Consider the following 20,584-nt stretch of genomic DNA (forward strand, 5'->3'; position numbering starts at 1 on the left):
TGCGTTTCATTGAAGACTCCACAAAAAGGATCCGAAAGTATGGATAATGTGGTTTGGGGAAGAAACAAGCATGGTTCAGACACTATTTGGAAGATAAATTATTTTCCTGTATACTGACTTATAAGGAAAAAATAATATACATTCTGTGTCCACTGGATAATGGAATGCTTTTACATTTGGTAGCAAGTGAATGCTTCCTTATTATTTAAGTCAAATCACAAAAAGCGACTGTGAGATTTACTGTCCAATAAGAAATAAATATTACCATTGCACTTTTCTGTATCTATTTTAAGTTTCTATTTTTTCCTTTTTATATACTGAGAAGTGTTCCATTTAACTGCATCCTGGGTTCTTTGAACTATATTTATTAACACTCCAGTTAAAGTTCCCACTACAGGGACAAGCTCAGACACTAACCCCGTAACATACTAAAGAAATCACTTGAATCAGTTTTTCAAAAACAGCTAATGATCTGGAATCTGATTCTTAATAAAATGTGCCTATTTGCCTCCTCAAGGAGAATCTGTATTCCCTCATTCTAAGCAAGCAACATCTTTTATTACCAATTTATAATTGTAGCCTTAAAAATCAATAATTTAATTTGCTAAAGCAATGATAAAGTTTACAGCTGAATTTTTAAACACATAGAACTCAGAAAGTAATAGGTAATATAACAAGTTGTATTTTACATTACTCTTTTATTCCAAAATTAAACACTTAAATGACTTCATGAGTATGACAAAAATCAGGGGAGGCTTATGATGTAATCCCACCATGTGCCTTAATGCAACAGATAATCTTTTTAGTCAGTGCTTCCTTTAAACAAAAAAGACAACTTTGTTATTCATCAGTAGGTTGCTGGATTACCAGTGTAACTAAATTTTGACATGATTGTCTGCAAAGTAGTTTCATTTTTTCTCCATAGTTAAACTTAGATGTAATAATTGACTCTTACAGTCAACAATAGAATATACTGAGTGCTTTTCTTGCAGGTGAAAAATATAAAATGGTTCTTTGCATCCAGGCTGGTAACAAGTTTATCCATGCACTAAATGGCAACACAAGCAAAATGCATAGTTGAGAAAGGAGGATCAGACACATTCTTCTGCAGACATCAAAAGAGGATTAATGTACTCAAAACCTTCAAATTCAGACTGATCGATCTTCCTCACAATGTCACTGTTGGAAGAAAAATAATTTTCATCATCAAGATTTCTTTGATTTCTTGCTTAAATGGAAAAATAAGATTAAAAAATTAAAAATAAGGCTAATTTATATAAGTTATAAGGGGAAAATCTACAAGTTTTTAGATTAACCCCAAAACATTTTCTAGAAGAATCAGGAATATTGAAAATCAAAAAAGACTAATAATCCCACGAGCAAGTTTAGAACCAAAAAGTAGTCCAAAACTGAAGACTGGGAATAAACAAGGTACAAATTGTCATAATCCTAGGTAATCTTAACTTTTGACCTCAACGACATTCATAATTTAACATCCAGGTCTGTATTAGTGTGCAATTTAGTAGTCACCTCAACAGCCAGATGGAAGATGGTGAAGAGAAGGCCGAGAAGAAGTTAACCAAAATGAAAAGACAAGAGGAAGAAGAACACTGAAAGACCTGGAATGAGGAAGGGTCACCACAGGGAGGCAGTGGGTCACAGGGAGCAGAGAGGCTGGCATTCTGCTACACTGGGCTCCTAGTTTAATTCACAAGAGTATTTCAATCAAATATTTTACTACTTAAATGTTCGTACCGGGGCTTCCCTGGTGGCGCAGTGGTTGAGAGTCTGCCTGCCAATGCAGGGGACACAGGTTTGAGCCCTGGTCTGGGAGGATCCCACATGCCACAGAGCAACTGGGCCCATGAGCCACAACTACTGAGCCTGCACGTCCGGAGCCTGTGCTCCGCAACGGGAGAGGCCGCGATAGTGAGAGGCCTGCGCACCACGATGAAGAGTGGCCCCCGCCTGCCGCAATTAGAGAAAGCCCTCGAACAGAAACGAAGACTCAACACAGCCATAAATAAATAAATAAACAAAATGACGGAGGAATTATGTTTAAAAAAAAAAAATGCTCGTACCATACTGCAGAGCACCACGTTACACAGGACATAGTCTCTTCCTTCAAGAAGAGAAGGAAGGTAGGTACTTCACATAACAGAAAGCAGTACCTGCTAAGTTTCCTACACGACAAGCTAAGTTCTACTCTAACCACAGTTCTAAAGAAAAAGGTGACTTCTACTTGGAGAAATCAAGAAAGGCAGCATCATTCCACACTTACTGAATGGAATTATGAAAGATTATGGTAGGTCTGGGGAATGCCAGTAATTTATTAGAGTTAGAGCACAGGAATAGAAGGGTGTTAAGTGGCAGAGGACGTTGGAAGGAAGGTAGTGGCTAGCTCAAAGACGCCAGTGATGTTTACACTAAGTAGGTCCACCTTGATCCATCAAAGGTCTGGTTACATCTGAGGTAGCTCTGAAAGATGGGGAAGATTTCAATAGGTGAAAAGGAAGGAGCAATAGAGAGGAAATGTTAACAGCATGCTATCAGGGAATGGTGAGTAACTGAGCCTGATGAGAACGCAGCGTTTCTGTTAGAGTACAGTGAGAGATATGGCTAGAAAGTCAGGCTGAAGTAGATGGTGGGAGGCCTTAATTACTAACCAAGGGGACAGACTTTTTCTGCTAGGCAATGTAGGAGTTACTGAAGGTTTCTGATGAAAGGAGTTAAAGAACTGGAGTGGTACTTCCTGAGTGTACCGAATAGGCTGCAAAGTAAAGAAGGAGTCAATTAGGATGGCATGATATTCTACGTATGATCTGAGAGAGCTGGGCTGGGCTTACGGCAGTGGGAATGGAAACGACACAAGTGATGAAGTAAAGCAAAAAGAGATGAGGACTTGGCTGCTGAAGGTATTATATAGTTTGGTAAGGAAAAGTTAGAGTCAACAACCACTGACTCAGCTCTTAAATCCGAATGCAGGACTGCACGGTGGTACAACAAGCAGAAAAGGGTAAATAAAAACAAGAACCCGAGTGAGAACAATTTAGACTTCGTATGTTTGAGGTGCGTATCTGACAAACTAGGAGAGATGTTTAAACTAGTAGAGGGAAATGCAGCTCAGGAGAGATATCAGGGCAGGGGCTAGGAGCTTTAGAAACCACCGCTCATTTATTCTTCACAGCACCTTGGGAGGTAGGCAATATGAGAAGACACAGGCTCGGTGAAGTTATGCAATTCACACCAGGGTACCCAGCTGGTAAGAGGTGGCGCTGGGATTCAAATTCCTATCTTTTGGTTAAATCCAGTGCTCTTTCTAACACACAGTGCTGCCAGAAATAATGATTTGGGTACACCTCTCCCTCCTCTAGTAGCCAGTAAGCTTTCGGAGAGATTGGCCTATGCCCTGATCGTCTTTGAATGTGCAGTACTTAGCATAGTGCCTTTTGCTCAAGAATTGTTTGCCAATTTAGCTGGGAGTCATTTAATAGCTCGTATCCATGCTACGAGGTTGGCTGAAAACTCCAAGGTACAAACTGCATATAGCAAAGAGAAAGCAGTCATGAACAGAACCACGGAGCACCCTAGTCTCAAGGGGACAGGGAAAATAAGATGACAAGTGGTTAAAGAGATGACGCAGAAAGAGGGTAGGCAGTGCCAACTAAAGCAGGCCATGAGTGCCAGACGCTTTACTGACATCGGAGGAGATGGGGGTAGATCAAAAAATGCTTTAGGGCTTCCCTGGTGGCGCAGCGGTTGAGAATCTGCCTGCCAATGCAGGGACACGGGTTTGGGCCCTGGTCTGGGAAGATCCCACATGCCGCGGAGCAACTAAGCCCGTGAGCCACAACTACTGAGCCTGCGCGTCTGGAGTTTGTGCTCCGCAACAAGAGAGGCCACGACAGTGAGAGGCCTGTGCACCATGATGAAGAGTGGCCCCCGCTCGCCGCAACTACAGAAAGCCCTCACACACAAACGAAGACCCAACACAGACAAAAATAAAATAAATAAATGAATAAAAATTTAAAAAGCTAAAAAAAAAAAAGCTTTAAAATTGAGAAATTAAGAAGTCAATTCAACCTTCAACAGGTGAAAAAGCGGGTTAAATTGTAAGAGGTTAAAGTGTTGGCAGCAAGAAAGTGTAAGATAATCAATGTTGACTACTCTGAAGGAATTTAATAGAGATGGTGCTTATTTATTTTTCTTTTACCATAAGCATCTATTAACTATTTTTGAAAAAGCTCGAAGATGAAAGGAAAATGAGAAAAAAATGTGGTGGTTCAAAAAAGTGGAAAAAATTAGGACATTTGAACATGTTTATAAGTAGAGGGAAAGAAGCTGGAAAAGAGACGTTAAGGAAGGTAGAGTAGTGGAGATAGCTAACAAAAAGGAACCCTGGAGGAGAAGGGGAGAGTACCCCTTGCCTTCCAAGAACTGGGAAGAAGCAAAAGCTTGGGAAGAGTTAGAGAGCAATTCTGAGATGCAAGGTGGTCTGGTGACAGCTGGAAAGGGAGCAAGCTCACAGCAGAGAGGTCTCAATCCTGGCAGTCAACTCAAGGCAAGGTTAATGCATTTAGAGTGATGAAGGCAGGGGTAGGACTGAAGGCTTCTAAAATGTAGAGATAGTTTAGAACAGCTGCGGTGAGGAACGTGATAAGAACTAACAAGATGTAAAAGTAAAGTGACTGCCAAGCAGAAAGGGCTTTATGAGATGAGAGAATGAATCTGTAATGACAGGTGAAGGATCAAACATCCCCAAGTTATTCTAAACTTTAAAAGATACAACATAAACACAAAAAGTATGTCAGATCACTGCTGCCTGGACTTGATATGTTGATGTAATCTTTTAAAAAAGTAATTTGGCAATACATATCAAGAGCTTTAAAAATTTTGCACCCTTTGACCTAATGCCCCGTCTAGGAATCTATCTTAAGGTAATACTCAGGAACTCAGAGATGGTCATCAACAAAATGGGAAACAGTGCAGTGGAGTGGAAAGAGCGCAGGCCTTAGTCAGACTTGGGTTTGAATCCTGGCTCTGCCACCTCATAGCTGCATAACTTTGCTTAACCTCTCTGATCCTTGGTTTCCCCATCTGTAAAACGAAGATGATGACAACTAGGTTTACAAGGTTGTTGTGAGAATTAGAGATAATACACGTAAAGCAAAGAAGAAAATGACAATTACTGTTTTTATAATTGTGTAATTCAAACATCCCATAACTGAATGATTAGATAAAATACAGCATAATCTGATAATGAAACACTGTGTAGCCATTAAAAATGGGACTTCCAAAGAACTTTAAAAATATTTTCAGTCTATAGAACTACTTACTCATCATCTGGAGTGAGCTGGACAGGTTCATTAGTAAACTGAGAATCAAAGTTGTCCAAACCAAATTCCCCAGAAATATTTGGTTTAAAGGGAGGTACCACCTGCTTTTGCTCCATCTAGAAAAGACATAGTGGATGACAGCTCAAGCCTGCATTCTTAGAAATATTCCACCTCTACATTTCTCCTCTGTCCTCAGATATTTCCCAGTCTTATTAAAATGAGTCCCTAGGCATTGTTCTACAATATTCACAATGATGGAAATAATTTACAAATCTGAACATTGATGCAGGCCTCAATAATATTACAACCTGCTCCATTAAATTAATGTTCTAAGCTTTTACCGTTTCAAAAGCTTTTTTAAAAGCACTGAAGACAGTGGTTTTAAATTATTTAAGCTGTGATATACTAGTTTTTCAATATTCTTTTAAGTTAATAAATTTTGGCCCAAGAAAATAATGAAACCTAATATATTAAACAGTCCACTTTACATACCATATCCCAATCAACATTTCGGAAGAATGGGTGTCCCTGAATATCAGCAAATCCTGTTTGAGGATGACAACCCAATCGTTCCTTTGGGTCCTATGGTGGAAAGAAATGTTTCAAGAACTGGGTGAATATCCTGATTTAGAATAAATCATCTTTGTGACCTGTGTTTTGTGTCTATTATATGATACCTTTATGTCTGAACTCAGAATGGTCTACCTTTCTTTTCTAGAAAGTGCAACACTAGATACTCAAATGAGTATCTGAAGCTTGTGACAAGTAAGATTTCTTCATGGCTCTCTCTCCAGCTATCCTTGTAATTCAAGTGGAGAGATGTCGCCACACCCTCCTAAAGAAAAATGGGAGGAAAAAGAACAGCAGAATCAACTGGGCAGCATCCAGCTCTTTCTTTCACATGGGTTAGAGCGATAGTCAAAATATGCAAACCCCCAAACTTTACAAGTTTGTTTTTTAGCTCAATTTAAAAGCCCTATGCCCAATTACAACAACCATAATCTGTGTATAGCGCAACAATACAACCATTATTTGAATCAATGGACTGAGAAGCGGCCTGCAACTTATAAAATTATCATGAATGAGAACATGTTCCCATTTTTCTTTGCAGTAAAAGGCATTTTGTTTTGCATATTGACACTTCTCACCTTCACTTTTCACTGTGTTAAAGCTTGGGTTTCCAGTTTAAATCTTTCCTCACATAAAATACTCATTTAAAACAGGCTTGAATTTCTTATTTTATTAAAATTCATCATTATCTTATCTATTTACCTTAGAAAATACATGCAGGGCTTCCCTGGTGGCGCAGTGGTTAAGAATCCGCCTGCCACTGCAGGGGACACGGGTTTGAGCCCTGGTCCGGGAAGATTCCACATGCCATGGAGCAACTAAGCCCTTGCGCCACAACTACTGAGCCCGCAAGCCACAACTACTGAGGCCCGTGCTCCTAGAGCCCGTGCTCTGCAACAAGAGAAGCCACTGCAATGAGAAGCCCATGCACTGCAACAGAGTAGCCCCCATTCGCTGCAACCAGGGAAAAAGCCCACGCAGCAATGAAGACCCAACACAGACAAAAATTAAAAAATAAATAAAATTTATAAAAAAAAAAAAAGAAGTAGATTGGTGGTAGAGAGAGGGCTCTTTAAATAAATAAATGCATATCAGCCTACTTTCTACCTACCATTTATTTAAAATAAGATTTTAACGTAAGAATTGGAAAATTGGTTGGTGTGGAAAAAACCTACACATTTGGTGTTAGAAGTGTTATGAGTAAAGATAGTTCAGAATCGTAATCTTAAATAGATCCTAAAACTCTTCTAGCCTACCAACTGCAACAAACAACAGAATTTTCAGATGTTCAGATTTTTTAAAGCGCCAATGATAGCATTTCATTTCTTCTGAATATTATCTAATTATAGGGTTGTGATATGAGAATTTGTAGGGAACACTACTGCACTAAGTGCTCAATAAGTTAAGACATTCTATGAATAATAATCTAAAGAAAACTGAAAAACAGAGCTGAAAGTACAATTGAGGCTATCCCCAGAGATGCAATTTTTCCCTGAGTACATGGTATTTTTCATTTACATTAAAAACACCATATGTAATATAAAGCTGGGGGTAAATTATATTGGCAAAATGGAAAGAACACCTCACCTCAGGATCTAATTCTGTCAACCTACTCTTTGCTGAAGAGACAAGCTCCAGATCTAACTGAAAAATTACATACTCTGATGTTTTGGAATTTTACGTTGCCTGAACCTCTCCTTACCAGCTTCATTTGTATAGAGATAAATCACTAGAGATTTTATACACAATTTATACCTTGTTGAGGAAGCTCTTCAGGACACTTGCGGCTTTTACAGACAAAGAACGTGGTATGCGAATTTGTTTTTCCAAAATAACTAGAAAGATAAAATTTACGGCATTATATTTAACTTTTACAGGGCTTTAATCTTTATATTTTTATTATGAGGTATTTAAGGAATTCTAGCAGAAAAAAACAAAGACATTACATACACTACCTAAGCGTCCTGTGTACTTTCCCAGTCCCATTCCTCTCCTTCCTTCTCAGAGACAGCCTCTATCTACTCTGAACAGTTTTTATCATTATATGCAAATGTTTTATTCTTTGACTACCTTACCTTACTTTCCTCATCTGTAAAATTGGAATAAAAATAATACCTGATTCATTGGGGTGTTATGAGGTTTAAATGAGTTAGTATCTGTAAAATGTGTGGCACGTATTACTAAATTCGATTTTATTAGACGTTGCCAAATTATTCTCCAAAGCTGTTTTGTCCATTTTCACTCCTGCCACCAGAGTTCCAGTTGCTCCATATCCTCACCAGCACTAGTATTATCAGACTTTAAAGTTTTTGCCAAATGTGTAGGTAGAAAATGGTAGCTCATTAATATTTTCATGTGCACACCCCTAATTAGCAGTGAGGTTGAACGTCTTTCCATATATTCCACAGTCAGCTGGATTTCCTATGACATGAAATATCCATTCATTTCCTGTGACGGCCTTAATTATGAAATGTAGAATTTTATGGCAGTCTTCGCACTTCTTTGGACTGTGTGTTGGTTGGGGAGGGGTCCTTGTGCTTGTCTGCTTGTTTCCGTTCTGTTCAATTCTTTGTATTTCCAATTGTGGGGCTTTTTTCTTCACCTTTTGATCCCTCTTATCCTCTTGGTACTCTACTTTTTCCCCATATTTCTGTTGGACTTATGCATTCAGCCTTGTGGTCCAGGTGAAAAGACTGTCCTCTCCAGCTACACAATTCTTTCCTCCAATCTCTGTGATGTACAATCTGAAGGAACCTCTTTGTCATGATTTTGAGTATGAGAAGGTAACTGGCAAATGTGAACAGACTAAGAGGTAGGAAGGATAGATCAAAACAACAACAAAAACAAACTCAAAGCCTCACGTGTTAAGGACTATATTGTCCAGATTATTCTCCTCTTTCTTACTCAAAGTAATAACTTGAGCCATCCTCATTCATGCTCTAGAATAGATTATTCACAGTGAATCTCTGTAAAACACTGCAAATTACCTTGAAAAAGATAATCCTCTGTGTTTTGATCAGGGTTATCAGAGCTCCCAACAATATCAAATGGAGACCTTCCTGCCATCATCTCAAACATTAGTACTCCAAGAGCCCACCAGTCGACGCTGAAACCTTCAAAAAGAAATTTTAAAGCAACAAATTATCCATTCTGCATTCTAAAAAGTCAGTAATTTGAGATTCATTTTATTACATAATAAAAAAAATAAACATAATGAAAAAGTAAACTCGAAATGCATTACAACTATCATGGTAGGCATCGAGGATTATAGGAATATTTCACTTAACAAAAAGGGGAGGTACCTAAAAGATAACTTTAAAAATAAAATATGGAAAATGGAACATAAGTTTCGCTTCCCAAATATGTCTGTAATTCAGACTCATAGCCTGTATCTAATATTTTGTTTTGAGGATATAATGAAATTGTATTTGAGAATAACCTTCCTTGATCTGAAACAGGATCTTCTGCTAGCTGACTAAAGATCCTTGAAGGACTTTGGAACCGGATTATGAGCAGCTATCAGAAATACCCATCCTCCTTTACAGCTGCTGGAATTAAAGGGCCAGAACCCAAAGGGTCAAAAGTTTTCTTGAGATAAACATATCCTCTGGTTCCTGGCAAGCAGGCAATCTTTCCTCCATCTTTCAGATTCCTGGGGGAAATACCCTAGGAAATCTGAACAATCTTCCAGAGGTTTATGACTCTGGGAGTCATATGGCTTCCCCCAGGAATCTGAAAGATGGAGGAAAGATTGCCTGCCGCTTTCTAGCTACATGACCTTGGGCAAGTTATTTAGCCTTTCTGTACATCAGTTTCCTTGTTTGCAAAATGTGAATTAACAGTGCTTACCTCATAGGATTATTAAGAGGATTAACAGTTAACATATGCAAACTGCTTAGAATAGTGCCTAGTACTCTTAAGTGCTTGCTACTAATAAAATATTATTCAAATTTGCACCCCCAAATACTGCCAAGGTCCCACCATCTCTGATTTCAGAATTTGGGGGTTTTATGTAGGTTTTAAGAAGATCAAGAAAGTTTATGTTAATAAGCTCAGTATTGAAATACTATAGTGTACTATAATGCAATTGGTACCACATTTAACCACCCTTCTAGCACATAGCCAAAATACCGCCAATTTATTACCATAATCTTCTCCTCGTAAAATTTCAGGAGCAATGTAATTAGGAGTACCACAGAAAGTGCTGGTTGTATCTCCTGGCCGTAATCCTTCCTTTTATTGAAAAAAAAGAAAAAAAAATAATAAGATGCAAAATCTGTTTTAAATTCACCTCTTTTATTTCATCTATCATATAAGGTCAGCATCTACAGGTAATATATTGAGCTTAAATAAAATATCACTAGCACAGTTGCCTTTACTATTAAAATCATGGGTTGCTACTAAATACCTTAAAAAAAACCTGTCATCATTAGATGTAGGTAAACAGTCAGTTCAATTAAGATAAAAACTGCACTTAAAATAATTTATACTCAAGTAAAATTATAATAGAAAAACTTAAATTACATGAGTAAAAGGAATCATATTTTATGAAGAAAAGAAGCTCTTTAAATCCCACCTCCTAACACAACCACTGCTGGCATTATGATGTTTCCCTTCTGGTCATTTCTCCTAAGGCACACGTTTTTTGGTTTTGTATTTTAATAGCTACAGGATGGAGGAAATTAAGGTAAAACACACTAATATGTATAAATAGAGAAACTACACAATAACAAATGGAACAATCACCAAGAAGTTAAAACAAACTTGTATGTAGCTAACAACACAGCCTCAAAATGCAACTAGTAAAAATGGACAAAATTATTAAGAGGACTTCACAATCCCTGCTATTGCCTGAATGTTTACATGCCCCTAATATTCTTATGCTGAAGCCCTAATGTGATAGCATTGTGGGGGGGGGGCTTTGGGGAGGTAATTAGATCATAAGGTTTGAGCCCCATGATGGGATTCATGTTCTTATAAGAAGAGAAAGAGAGCTAGCCCCTTTCTCTCTCCCCACCATTTGAGGATACAACGGGAAGACAGCCATCTGCAAACCACGAAGAATGCCTTTACTCTTCTGCAAACCAGGAGGGGTGCCTTCAGACACCAAATCTGCCAGCACCTTCATCTTGGACTTCCCAGTCTCCAGAACCATGAGAAATAAGTGCTTGTTGCTTAAGCCACCTAATCTGTAGTACCTTGTTATAGCAGCCTGGACTGACAATACAATACCCAAACATGACAGGTAATTTTAACACATTTATATCAAAAAATGGTAGGTGATACCAACAAAAAAATTAGTAAGCAGAGAAAGATTTGGACAAAAGCTAGAGTTAAAAATATGTATAGTTTACATACATACAGAATATATATATCTACGTGTATGTGTGGAGAAACGGAAAAGGAGGGAGAGACTCCTTGAATGCAAAACAGAGATTACATACCCTTTTTAAAGTACATTTGGGATACTGACCAAATACTAAGGCATAAAAGAAACCTCAATAAATTTCAAAGGACTAGTATCATTCAGACCATTCTTGCGCCACAGGAAATTAAATGAGAAAGAGCCAAAACAATCTTGAGAAAGAAAAGAGTTGGAGGAATCAAGCTCCCTGACTTCAGACTATACTACAAAGGTACAGTAATGAAAACAGTGTGGTACTGGCACAAAAACAGACACATAGATCAATGGAACAGAAAGAGAGAGTCCATAAATAAGCCCATTCACTTGTGGTTAATTAGTCTATGAAAAAGGAAGCAAAAGTATACAATGGAGAAAAGACAGTTCCTTCAATTAGTGGTGCTGGAAAAACAGGACATCTACATGTAAAAGAATGAAATTAGAATATTTTTGCACACCGTATACAAAAATAAACTCAAAATGGATTGAAGACCTAAATATAAGACCAGAAACCACAAAACTCCTAAAAGAAAACATAGGCAGAATACTCTTTGACATATATTGTACCAATATATATATATTTTTGATCTATCTTCTAAGGCAAAGGAAACAAAAGCAAAAATAAACATATGGGACCTAATTAGACTTAAAAGTTTTTGCACAGCAAAGGAAACCACTGACAAAATACTACTGGAATACTACTCAGCCACAAAAACGAATGAGATTTTGCCATTAACAACAACATAGATAGACTTGGAGGGTTATTATGCTATTGAAATAAGTCAGACAGAGAAAGACAAATACTGTATGCTATCACTTATATGTGGAATTTAAAAAGTAAAACAAACAAATGAATATAGTAACAACAACAAAAACAGACTCACAGATATAGAGAATAAACTAGTGGCTACCAGTGGGGAGAGGGAGAGGGAGAAGGAAGGGACAAAATAGAGGTAGGAGATTAAGAGGCACAAACTACTATGTATAAAATAAATAAGCTACAAGGGTATATTGTAAAGCACAGGGAATATAGTCCAATTTTATAATAACTATAAATGGACTACAATCTTTAAAAACCGTAAATCACTATGTTGTACATCTGAAACTTACATAATACTATAAATCAACCATACCTCAATTAAAACTAAAAATAATAAAAAGATACTCTAAATACAAGCTGAATAATACTAAATATACAATTAAGCGTCTGCTTTTTTTACTTTATAGCTATGTAATTTCCCATGTAATTACAGACTTCGTATTACTAATAACTACAAATCCAACTCAACATATGTACCTAGAATCTAACCATTTCCCTATTGTTAAATTACATGGTACAAAATTCCAAACAAAAAGGTTGGGGGGGAAGATATACACTAAGAATCAAGCCTCCCTCCCATTCTTGTCCCTGACGCATCCAGTTCCAGCTCCCTAGGGACAGCCACAGTCATGAGGTTCTTATGTGTTCCTACAGAGATATTCTGGGTGTGATGTATGTATCTGTCTTCAAATTTTACACTATTCTATATAACACTAACACAAACATCTAGAAGAAATATTTAGTAATATATGTTGTGACTCCAAGGATTTTTTAAAGATCTCTAACAGGGATATATATGTTATTTTTGTATACAGGCATACATGGAGATACTGCAGTTTGCTTTCAGACCCCCATTTATGACATCACAATAAATTGACTCACATGAGTATTTCTGGTTTCCCAGTGCATATAAAAATTATGTTTACACTACACTGTAATCTATTAAGTGTGCAAAAGCATTATGTCTAAAAAACAAAGTGAATACCTTAAATAAAAAATACTTTAAACACAACATTGTAAATCAACTATATTTCAATAAAAATTAAAAAAAAAACTTTATTGCTAAAAAATGCTAACAAGAACTTCCCCTGGTGGTCCAGTGGTTAAGAATCTGCCTTCCAATGCAACGCAGGGGATGAGGGTTCAATCCCTGGTCGGGGAACTAAGATCCCACGTGCTGCAGGGCAACTAAGTCTGCACACTGCAACTACTGAGCCCACATGCTCTGGAGCCCATGCACCACAACTAGAGAGAAGCCTGCGCGCTGCAGCAAAAGATTCTGTGTGCTGCAACTAAGACCCAATGCAGCCAAAAATAAATAAATAATAAATAAATAAATATTAAAAAAAAAAGCTAACCATCATCTGACAACACAGGGTTGCCAAAAACCATCAACTTGTAGAAAACGCAATATCTGTGAAGCACAGTAAAATGAAGTATGCCTGTACAAAGAAATATGAATGTGATTTAAGTTGTTTTGTATTATGGGCAATGGCCTGACATACAGTCTCATGGTGAGTGACATGCACTTTCAAGGTAAGACTCAGAGGCAAGGGATGCAGTCTCTTAACTTGTAAAAGAACTATACTAAATCATTCACCTTTTGACTGGATATCTGAACATAGGCCCATCAGCTAAATTATTTACAGCATAACATAGATATTATTATAACACACCCTGCTGATAAAAAATAGTTAAAGGCACATCAATTCACAAAATAGCTGGTTTTTCAGTCAATTAAAAAAAAAATCAATGTTCATAAAATATTCCAAACATAACTCTGAAGATGTTAATTGCAGTTTTCATATGCCTCCAGTCATCACTATTCTCTGCATTCTTTTTAAACTTTTTTAATACATTTTATAAAGTCTTTATTGAATTTGTTACAATATTGCTTCTGTTTTATGTTTTGGTATTTTGGCCACAAGGCATGTGGGATCTTAGCTCCCCGATCAGGGATCAAACCTGCACCCCCTGCATTGGAAGGCGAAGTCTTAACCACTGGAACGCCAGGGAAATCCCTCTTTTTTTTTTTTTTTAATATTTATTTATTTAGGCGACGCAGGATCTTCATTGCCGAGTACGTGATCTTTAGTTGTGGCATGCAGGATCTAGTTCCCTGACCAGGGATCAAACCGGACGCCCTCCACTGGGAGAGTGGAGTCTTAACCTCTGGACCACCAGGGAAGTCCCTGCATTCTTTATATAAAAGTATCTAGTGAGAAACTGAAGAAATTAAATTAATTAAACCTGGAGAAACTATGAAAAAAACTTTGAATGATTTAGATTTACCAAAGAATAATTATAAGGAAAAAAAATTTATCCAATATATGCCCAAGGTCAGACATTAGGTAAGTTTAAATACTGATGTTAAGTCATAAGATAAGAACATTCAAATTTCCAGCGGATTTATTTCCCATAAGGTTTAACATCGGGCGTAAATATGTTGGAAAAGAAACAAAGTACTGTTGGTTAAGTCTCTGAACACAAGTTCCAATCCTGGTGTTATTTCCTACTAGTAACACCAAATAGCTCCTGGAGAAGGAGGCAGAAAAGGAGGTAAGCAAGACAACCAACTTAAAGAACTACTGAATAAAACCTCTCAGATTTATCAAAGATCGTGATTAACTTGATTGAGGATCTCTGGAAAGAATGGGAATATATAACAAACCATTATTATTTTTCATTAAGAGTAACAAAAAGATCAAGTGATTTTTCTCTAATAATATCTTCCAGGGAAAACAGGATGCCCAAATTTCTTTGAATAAAAAGAACCAGGCTCTGGAGGCACTTCCCTCAGGTGAATGGGGAAAGGCAAATAACACATTCACATGCTTGTTGGCAAATTCACTGTGTGAAGATAATTCGGTCCCAGCTATTTTGACAAGGAGAGTAGCCCCCTACACATCTCCTGGAAAAAGACTGGACCCGTAAATGAAACATTGTTACAAAAAGAATAAAACACCAAGAAATAAAGGACATGTCCTGAGAGTAACTAAAATTCTTATTTTGCTTTATTGAATTTTATGTCAGATATTTAAATTTAAATATATAAAAAATGTTAGATTTCCTAGGAAAATCTTGAGTGCATCATTAAGAGTCACAATTAAATGGCAAAAACTGGAAGGTGATATGCAAGCAGTTTTACAGTTGTGGGTTTGTAGACAGTTTTTACCTCCAAGTTTTCTTCAATAGTGTCACAACTTTGAAGATAAAAAATTACAGAAAATAAAAAGAACTTAACTCTTATAGCACATATAATGCTCACAGAAAATATGGAATTTTGTAAATGGCTAGGAAATCAGTGCATTTGTCTTTGTTTAGGATACTTTTTGGAATTCTAGCACAAAGTAGCACTTATTTCCCCATCATTAAATATAAAGTTATTTGACTGAAACAATTTCCTGAGCTGCTGAGATCTTCTGAATAACTAGAAATTTCCCCTCACCTTACACATGCCATAGTCAGTGAGTTTAATGTGTCCTTCAGAGTCCAGCAACACGTTGTCCAATTTCAAATCTCTATAAATTATCCCCCGTTCATGAAGATAATTTAATGCTAGACTGATTTCTGCGGAGTAAAATCTAAAATAAAATGAAAAATTACTCATTTGATTCAAATTTTTAAATTGTGGTAAGTGCCTACAGAAAGGTATTTAAATCCTACTCCCATCTGCAAACCAGAACATCAAAATCATGTCAAAAGATTTTTTTCTCTCAATGTTTTTAGGAACAGTACCAAAACACAAATTGAAGTGCCACTTGAAGATAGCTGAGCGCTAAACACAATTATAAAGTTCCAATCTAAATTAAACCCATACTTTTCATAAGGTTTAATTTGAAAGTCTCAAGCAGGGATTCTTAATCTGGGCCCTCGGATGGACTTCAGAAAGTCCACACTCCTACAACTGGATGCAAGCAGAATTTGGTGGTAAGCAGAATTTTTGACCTGAATAATGAAAATGAAACACCCTAGCTGGTTTTTGGCTGCTTTGGTGAATGTTATCATGATCATGTCTGGAGGTACATAATACACACCTTCCAGCTACTTAATTCTAAGAATAGGGAACTTGAGCTCTTATCCTATACTCTGGTTCCTAGAAAAGCAAAGATGATATAAAACCAGAACGGGCACTTTAATACAATAAAAACAAGACTATTTTCCCCAAGTCCAGCTGAACAAACAAGGAACAAATACCGGCTATATTCACAATTCAAAATATCATCTGTGGCTTTTGCCATGAAGGGTGACCATTTGCTAAAGCCTACATAAATAATGAACATACAGTAAATTAAACAACAACAACAACAACAGCAGTCTGGCCCCAAGACAGATTAATACACTTTATACCTTCTTATAAAATTGAAAGCTATTATCTCTTTTTGACAAGAAATATCAATGAATAGTGAGATTTCCACTAAATAAGTTATTTTTTAAAATGAATCTCTAACCTTTGTTACATACATATACAAACTCACATGCTTCATTTTGGCATTACTCTTGTGAAGTGCAAAAGGGTAGAATTACTGCTAATTATGAGTAAAAAACAAAATAAAACATGGCACTCATGGATTAAACTTCTTATCCTCCCCCACCTAAGTCCTCCAACAATTTACAATCCTGTATAAGAATATCAGATTAAGGGCACTAAACAAATAAATGACATTTAATACTCTTTTCTCTTATTAATCAACATGTATGGGATCAGAGGGGGGGAAGCCAAAGCCAGAACAATTCAGAAATTATAATTATGGAAGAACAGTCGATTACATAATAGGTTAAGAGGAATTGTTTTATTACTCTCAAGTATATATGAATAATAATCTTCTAATGAAAAACTGTCAGCGATCACTGCAAACTTGATAAGATTAATAAGTGTTTATAAATTCATTAATTATCTTAGTGGCTGATACTGAATAGAGAAAATATTTGAAAATAATTGAGTTTCGTAGACTAAAGGTTTCCGCTTTAACATTGTTTATACTTCTCAATTGCTTATAATTATATTATTATATATGTAATATGTATCACATTATAATATAATTTAACTGTTAGCTTAGCCTTTACATGACTTATAAAGAATTAGCTCGTATCAAAATAAATGATTTATCTACTGTTTTCAACCACTGGCATATAAAAAGTCCCATAGCTCCTCCCACCAAACTTCAACACAAGCAAACAATAAACAAAAAACTTACCTGGCATGTTCTTCAGGAAGTTTTCTTTGTCGCTGCATATGAAACATTAGATCTCCTCCATTAACATACTCTATGACAAAGAACAATCTAAAAAACAGGAGAGAACACATGAAACCAAGATCCAAAATAAGGTGGTGTAACTTTGCATTTTAAAACTATAGAGACCAGTCACAGCATAGAGAGCATTCTACATGATTCACCCTTAACAAAAATTCCAGGAATTTGGTGGAAACGAAGGGTGATTGGAGTAGAAAGCTGTTTAATCACAGAAGATACAAGAAAGTAAATCAGAAAGATAATTTGTAACCTGCTACTTCTATTCTAAAGTATTGGGTTGGCCAAAAAGTTCATTTGGGTTTTTCCATAAGATCTTAACGAAAAACCCGAATGAACTTTGTGGCCAAGCCAATAGTACCATTTGCAATCCAGAGCTCTCACTCCCACCCCAGTTTTAGAATGTGCAATGTGTAAGTCATTTTCAACTGTCACTTAAGGCAAAAGAAGTTAGAATCTATCCCCCTAATTAAACTCTAGGAACATTTTAGTCCTAAAACTAGAATCTTGGTGATATTTAAAAGGTTGGATTTCTACTGCCATAATTAGGACCTGGCTTTTTTTTTTTTTTTTTTTTTTTTGCCTAAAGCAGGTAATTTCCTAATGCTGATCCAATGTCAAATTGATATCATTGGTTGGAGTATGAGTAGCAGGAAATTACAAGCATAGTACTGTTGTGTCTGTCTCCATGTGACTTCCACTTCAGGAATTCCTGTAGAAAGGGGTTCTTATTGTGTAATATACCAAAATGTGTAAAACCCAGGTATCATTCCATTATCTTTCAATCTTACCTGCTTTCTGTCTGGAAGCAAGAATGCAGCCCAACAAGAAAAGGGTGATTAGATGCCTGCTCAAAAACATGCTTCTCTGTCTGTACCCAGTCAATATCCTATTTTAAAATACAAAAGAAATCTATGTCAAACTGAAATGATATCATCAAAACTATGACAAATTTGTTCTTAGTAATTCTATTACCATAAATGCAATTATTAACTAACTAGGCTAAATATCAAAAGCATTGATAATCATGAAATAGTAATTTATATACAAAGGGAAAATACTACCAGTAAATCTTTCGATATTATGCAACACTCTAGAAAACTTTACAAAGCTCAAGTACTTGCCCTTGATAATAATATGGTTTGATTTTTATTTTTAAAAAATCTAATAATCCTCAGATAACTTTATTTATTTATTTATCTGGCTGTGTTAGGTCTTCACTGCTGCACGCAGCCTTTCTCGAATTGTGGTGAGCAGGGGCTACTCTTCGTTGTGGTGCACGGGCTTCTCATTGTTGTGGCTTCTCTTGTTGCAGAGCACGGGCTCTAGGCATGCAGGCTTCAGGAGTTGTGGCGTGTGGGCTCAGTAGTTGTGGCTCAGTAATAGTCCATTGTATATATGTACCACATCTTCCTTATCCATTCATTTGCTGATGGACATTTAGGCTGTTTCCATGTCTTGGCTATTGTGAATAGTGCTGCTATGAACATAGGGGTGCATGCATCTTTATGTCCGGATGCAGTTTTGTGTCCGGGTGCATGCAGTTTTGTCCGGATATATGGTCAGGAGTGGGATTGCTGGGTCATGTGGTAATTCTATTTTTAGTTTTTTAAGGACACTCCATACTGTTCTCCATAGTGGCTGTATCAATTTACATTCCCACCAACAGTGCAAGAGGGTTCCCTTTTCTCCACACCCTCTCCAGCATTTGTTGTTTGTAGATTTTCTGATGATGCCCATTCTAACTGGTGTGAGGTCATACTTTACTGTAGTTTTGATTTGCATTTCTCTAATAATTAGTGATGTTGAGCAGCTTTTCATGTGCCTCTTGGCCATCTGTATGTCTTCTTTGGAGAAATGTCTGTTTAGGTCTTCTGCCCATTTTTGGATTGAGTTGCTTGTTTTTTTAATATTGAGCTGCATGAGCTGTATATATATTTTGGAGATTAATCCTTTGTCCATTGATTCATTTGCAAATATTTTTCTCCCATTCTGAGGGTTGTCTTTTCTTCTTGTTTATAGTTTCCTTTGCTGTGCAAAAGCTTTTAAGTTTCATTAGGTCCCATTTGTTTATTTTTGTTTTTATTTCCATTACTCTAGGAGGTGGGTCAAAAAAGATCTTGCTGTGATTTATGTCAAAGAGTGTTCTTCCTATGTTTTCCTCTCTGAAACAACCATTATTAACACTTAACTTCTACAAACTTACAATTAGTTATATTAAAAATAAATGTGATAAATACTCAAAACTAATTATTTTATTACATGTAACCGTTATCTATGCTCTTGAGGTTATTTACAACTGTTACATCTGTACGTAGTTGTGGCTCACAAGCTCTAGAGTGCAGGCTCAGTAGTTGTGGTGCATGGGCTTAGTTGCTCCGCAGGATATGGGATCCTCTCAGACCAGGGATCGAACCCATGTCCCCTGCACTGGCAGGCGGATTCTTAACCACTGTGCCACCAGGGAAGTCCCCATCAGATAACTTTAAATATACCTTAAATAATCTGTTTGAAGCATGTATTTAGAAAAGTAGGTTGAAATAATAAGGCATAAACATTGAGGTTTTTTTCTGAAATAGTATACTTAAGCCAACTTAACAGTTTAGAGGTAATAAAACATCATAGTGCTTACCTCATCATCATTGACAAGCTCCTTTTTCACAACTTTCATTGCATAAATACGATCTGTTTTTTTTAATCGCACCAATAGTACTTTGGCATAACTTCCTCTTCCTATTACCCGGAGCAAATCAAAATCCTGAAGACCTAAACTGGATGAAGCTTTGCCACTTTCCCTGGTGTTCATTGCCTGTTGAGAACATTTATACCAAACAGTTATACCTGAAGTATTTTGCATAACACAATATACTTCTAACACCTAGTTATATCTATAAGATTTTTAAATATTTTCTGATTTAAGTTCTTAATTAGCTCTTACATCATTCCAAATGATATAATCTAACTACTCAAGAGGTAGGATGAATTCATGAGTTGAGGTCAGAGGGGTGGTGTTAGGAAAGGAGAAGGAGTTGAAATCTGAGAAACATTGAAGGATGTCTTGGAATCTGATAACTTTTGGGTATGGAGGCAGTGGAGACACATGAATAAAAAAATGACACTAACTTTGGTGACTGGGACTCTGGAGGTGCCACTGCTAGAAAAATGAAGTGTGAGCACATGGTAAGATTGACAGAGTTGATGAGAT

At 36.7% G+C, this 20,584-nt stretch overlaps 1 protein-coding gene across 5 annotated transcripts in view; it reads right to left on the reverse strand.

Moving 5' to 3' along the window:
• Positions 1-312: 312 nt before the first annotated feature.
• PRKCI (protein kinase C iota) overlaps positions 313-20,584 on the reverse strand; it is a 78,048-nt gene continuing 57,776 nt past the window's right edge. For 4 of the 5 annotated variants that reach the window (XM_029214908.1, XM_029214910.1, XM_029214909.1 and 1 more), the window contains 10 exons: positions 20,012-20,188; positions 18,171-18,268; positions 17,326-17,412; positions 15,576-15,711; positions 10,052-10,139; positions 8,894-9,019; positions 7,662-7,741; positions 5,829-5,918; positions 5,337-5,452; positions 1,092-1,179 (listed from right to left, as the gene is read on the reverse strand). In XM_029214908.1, coding sequence (XP_029070741.1) covers positions 1,092-1,179; positions 5,337-5,452; positions 5,829-5,918; positions 7,662-7,741; positions 8,894-9,019; positions 10,052-10,139; positions 15,576-15,711; positions 17,326-17,412; positions 18,171-18,268; positions 20,012-20,188 — 1,086 coding nt within the window. Of the gene's footprint in view, positions 1,180-5,336; positions 5,453-5,828; positions 5,919-7,661; positions 7,742-8,893; positions 9,020-10,051; positions 10,140-15,575; positions 15,712-17,325; positions 17,413-18,170; positions 18,269-20,011; positions 20,189-20,584 lie in introns of all 5 variants that reach the window. The other variant, XM_029214907.1, reaches the window with a different exon arrangement.

Source organism: Monodon monoceros, unplaced genomic scaffold (genome assembly GCF_005190385.1).
Source record: "Monodon monoceros isolate NGI ecotype Baffin Bay Population unplaced genomic scaffold, NGI_Narwhal_1 Super_Scaffold_11, whole genome shotgun sequence".
Taxonomy (NCBI): domain Eukaryota; kingdom Metazoa; phylum Chordata; class Mammalia; order Artiodactyla; family Monodontidae; genus Monodon; species Monodon monoceros.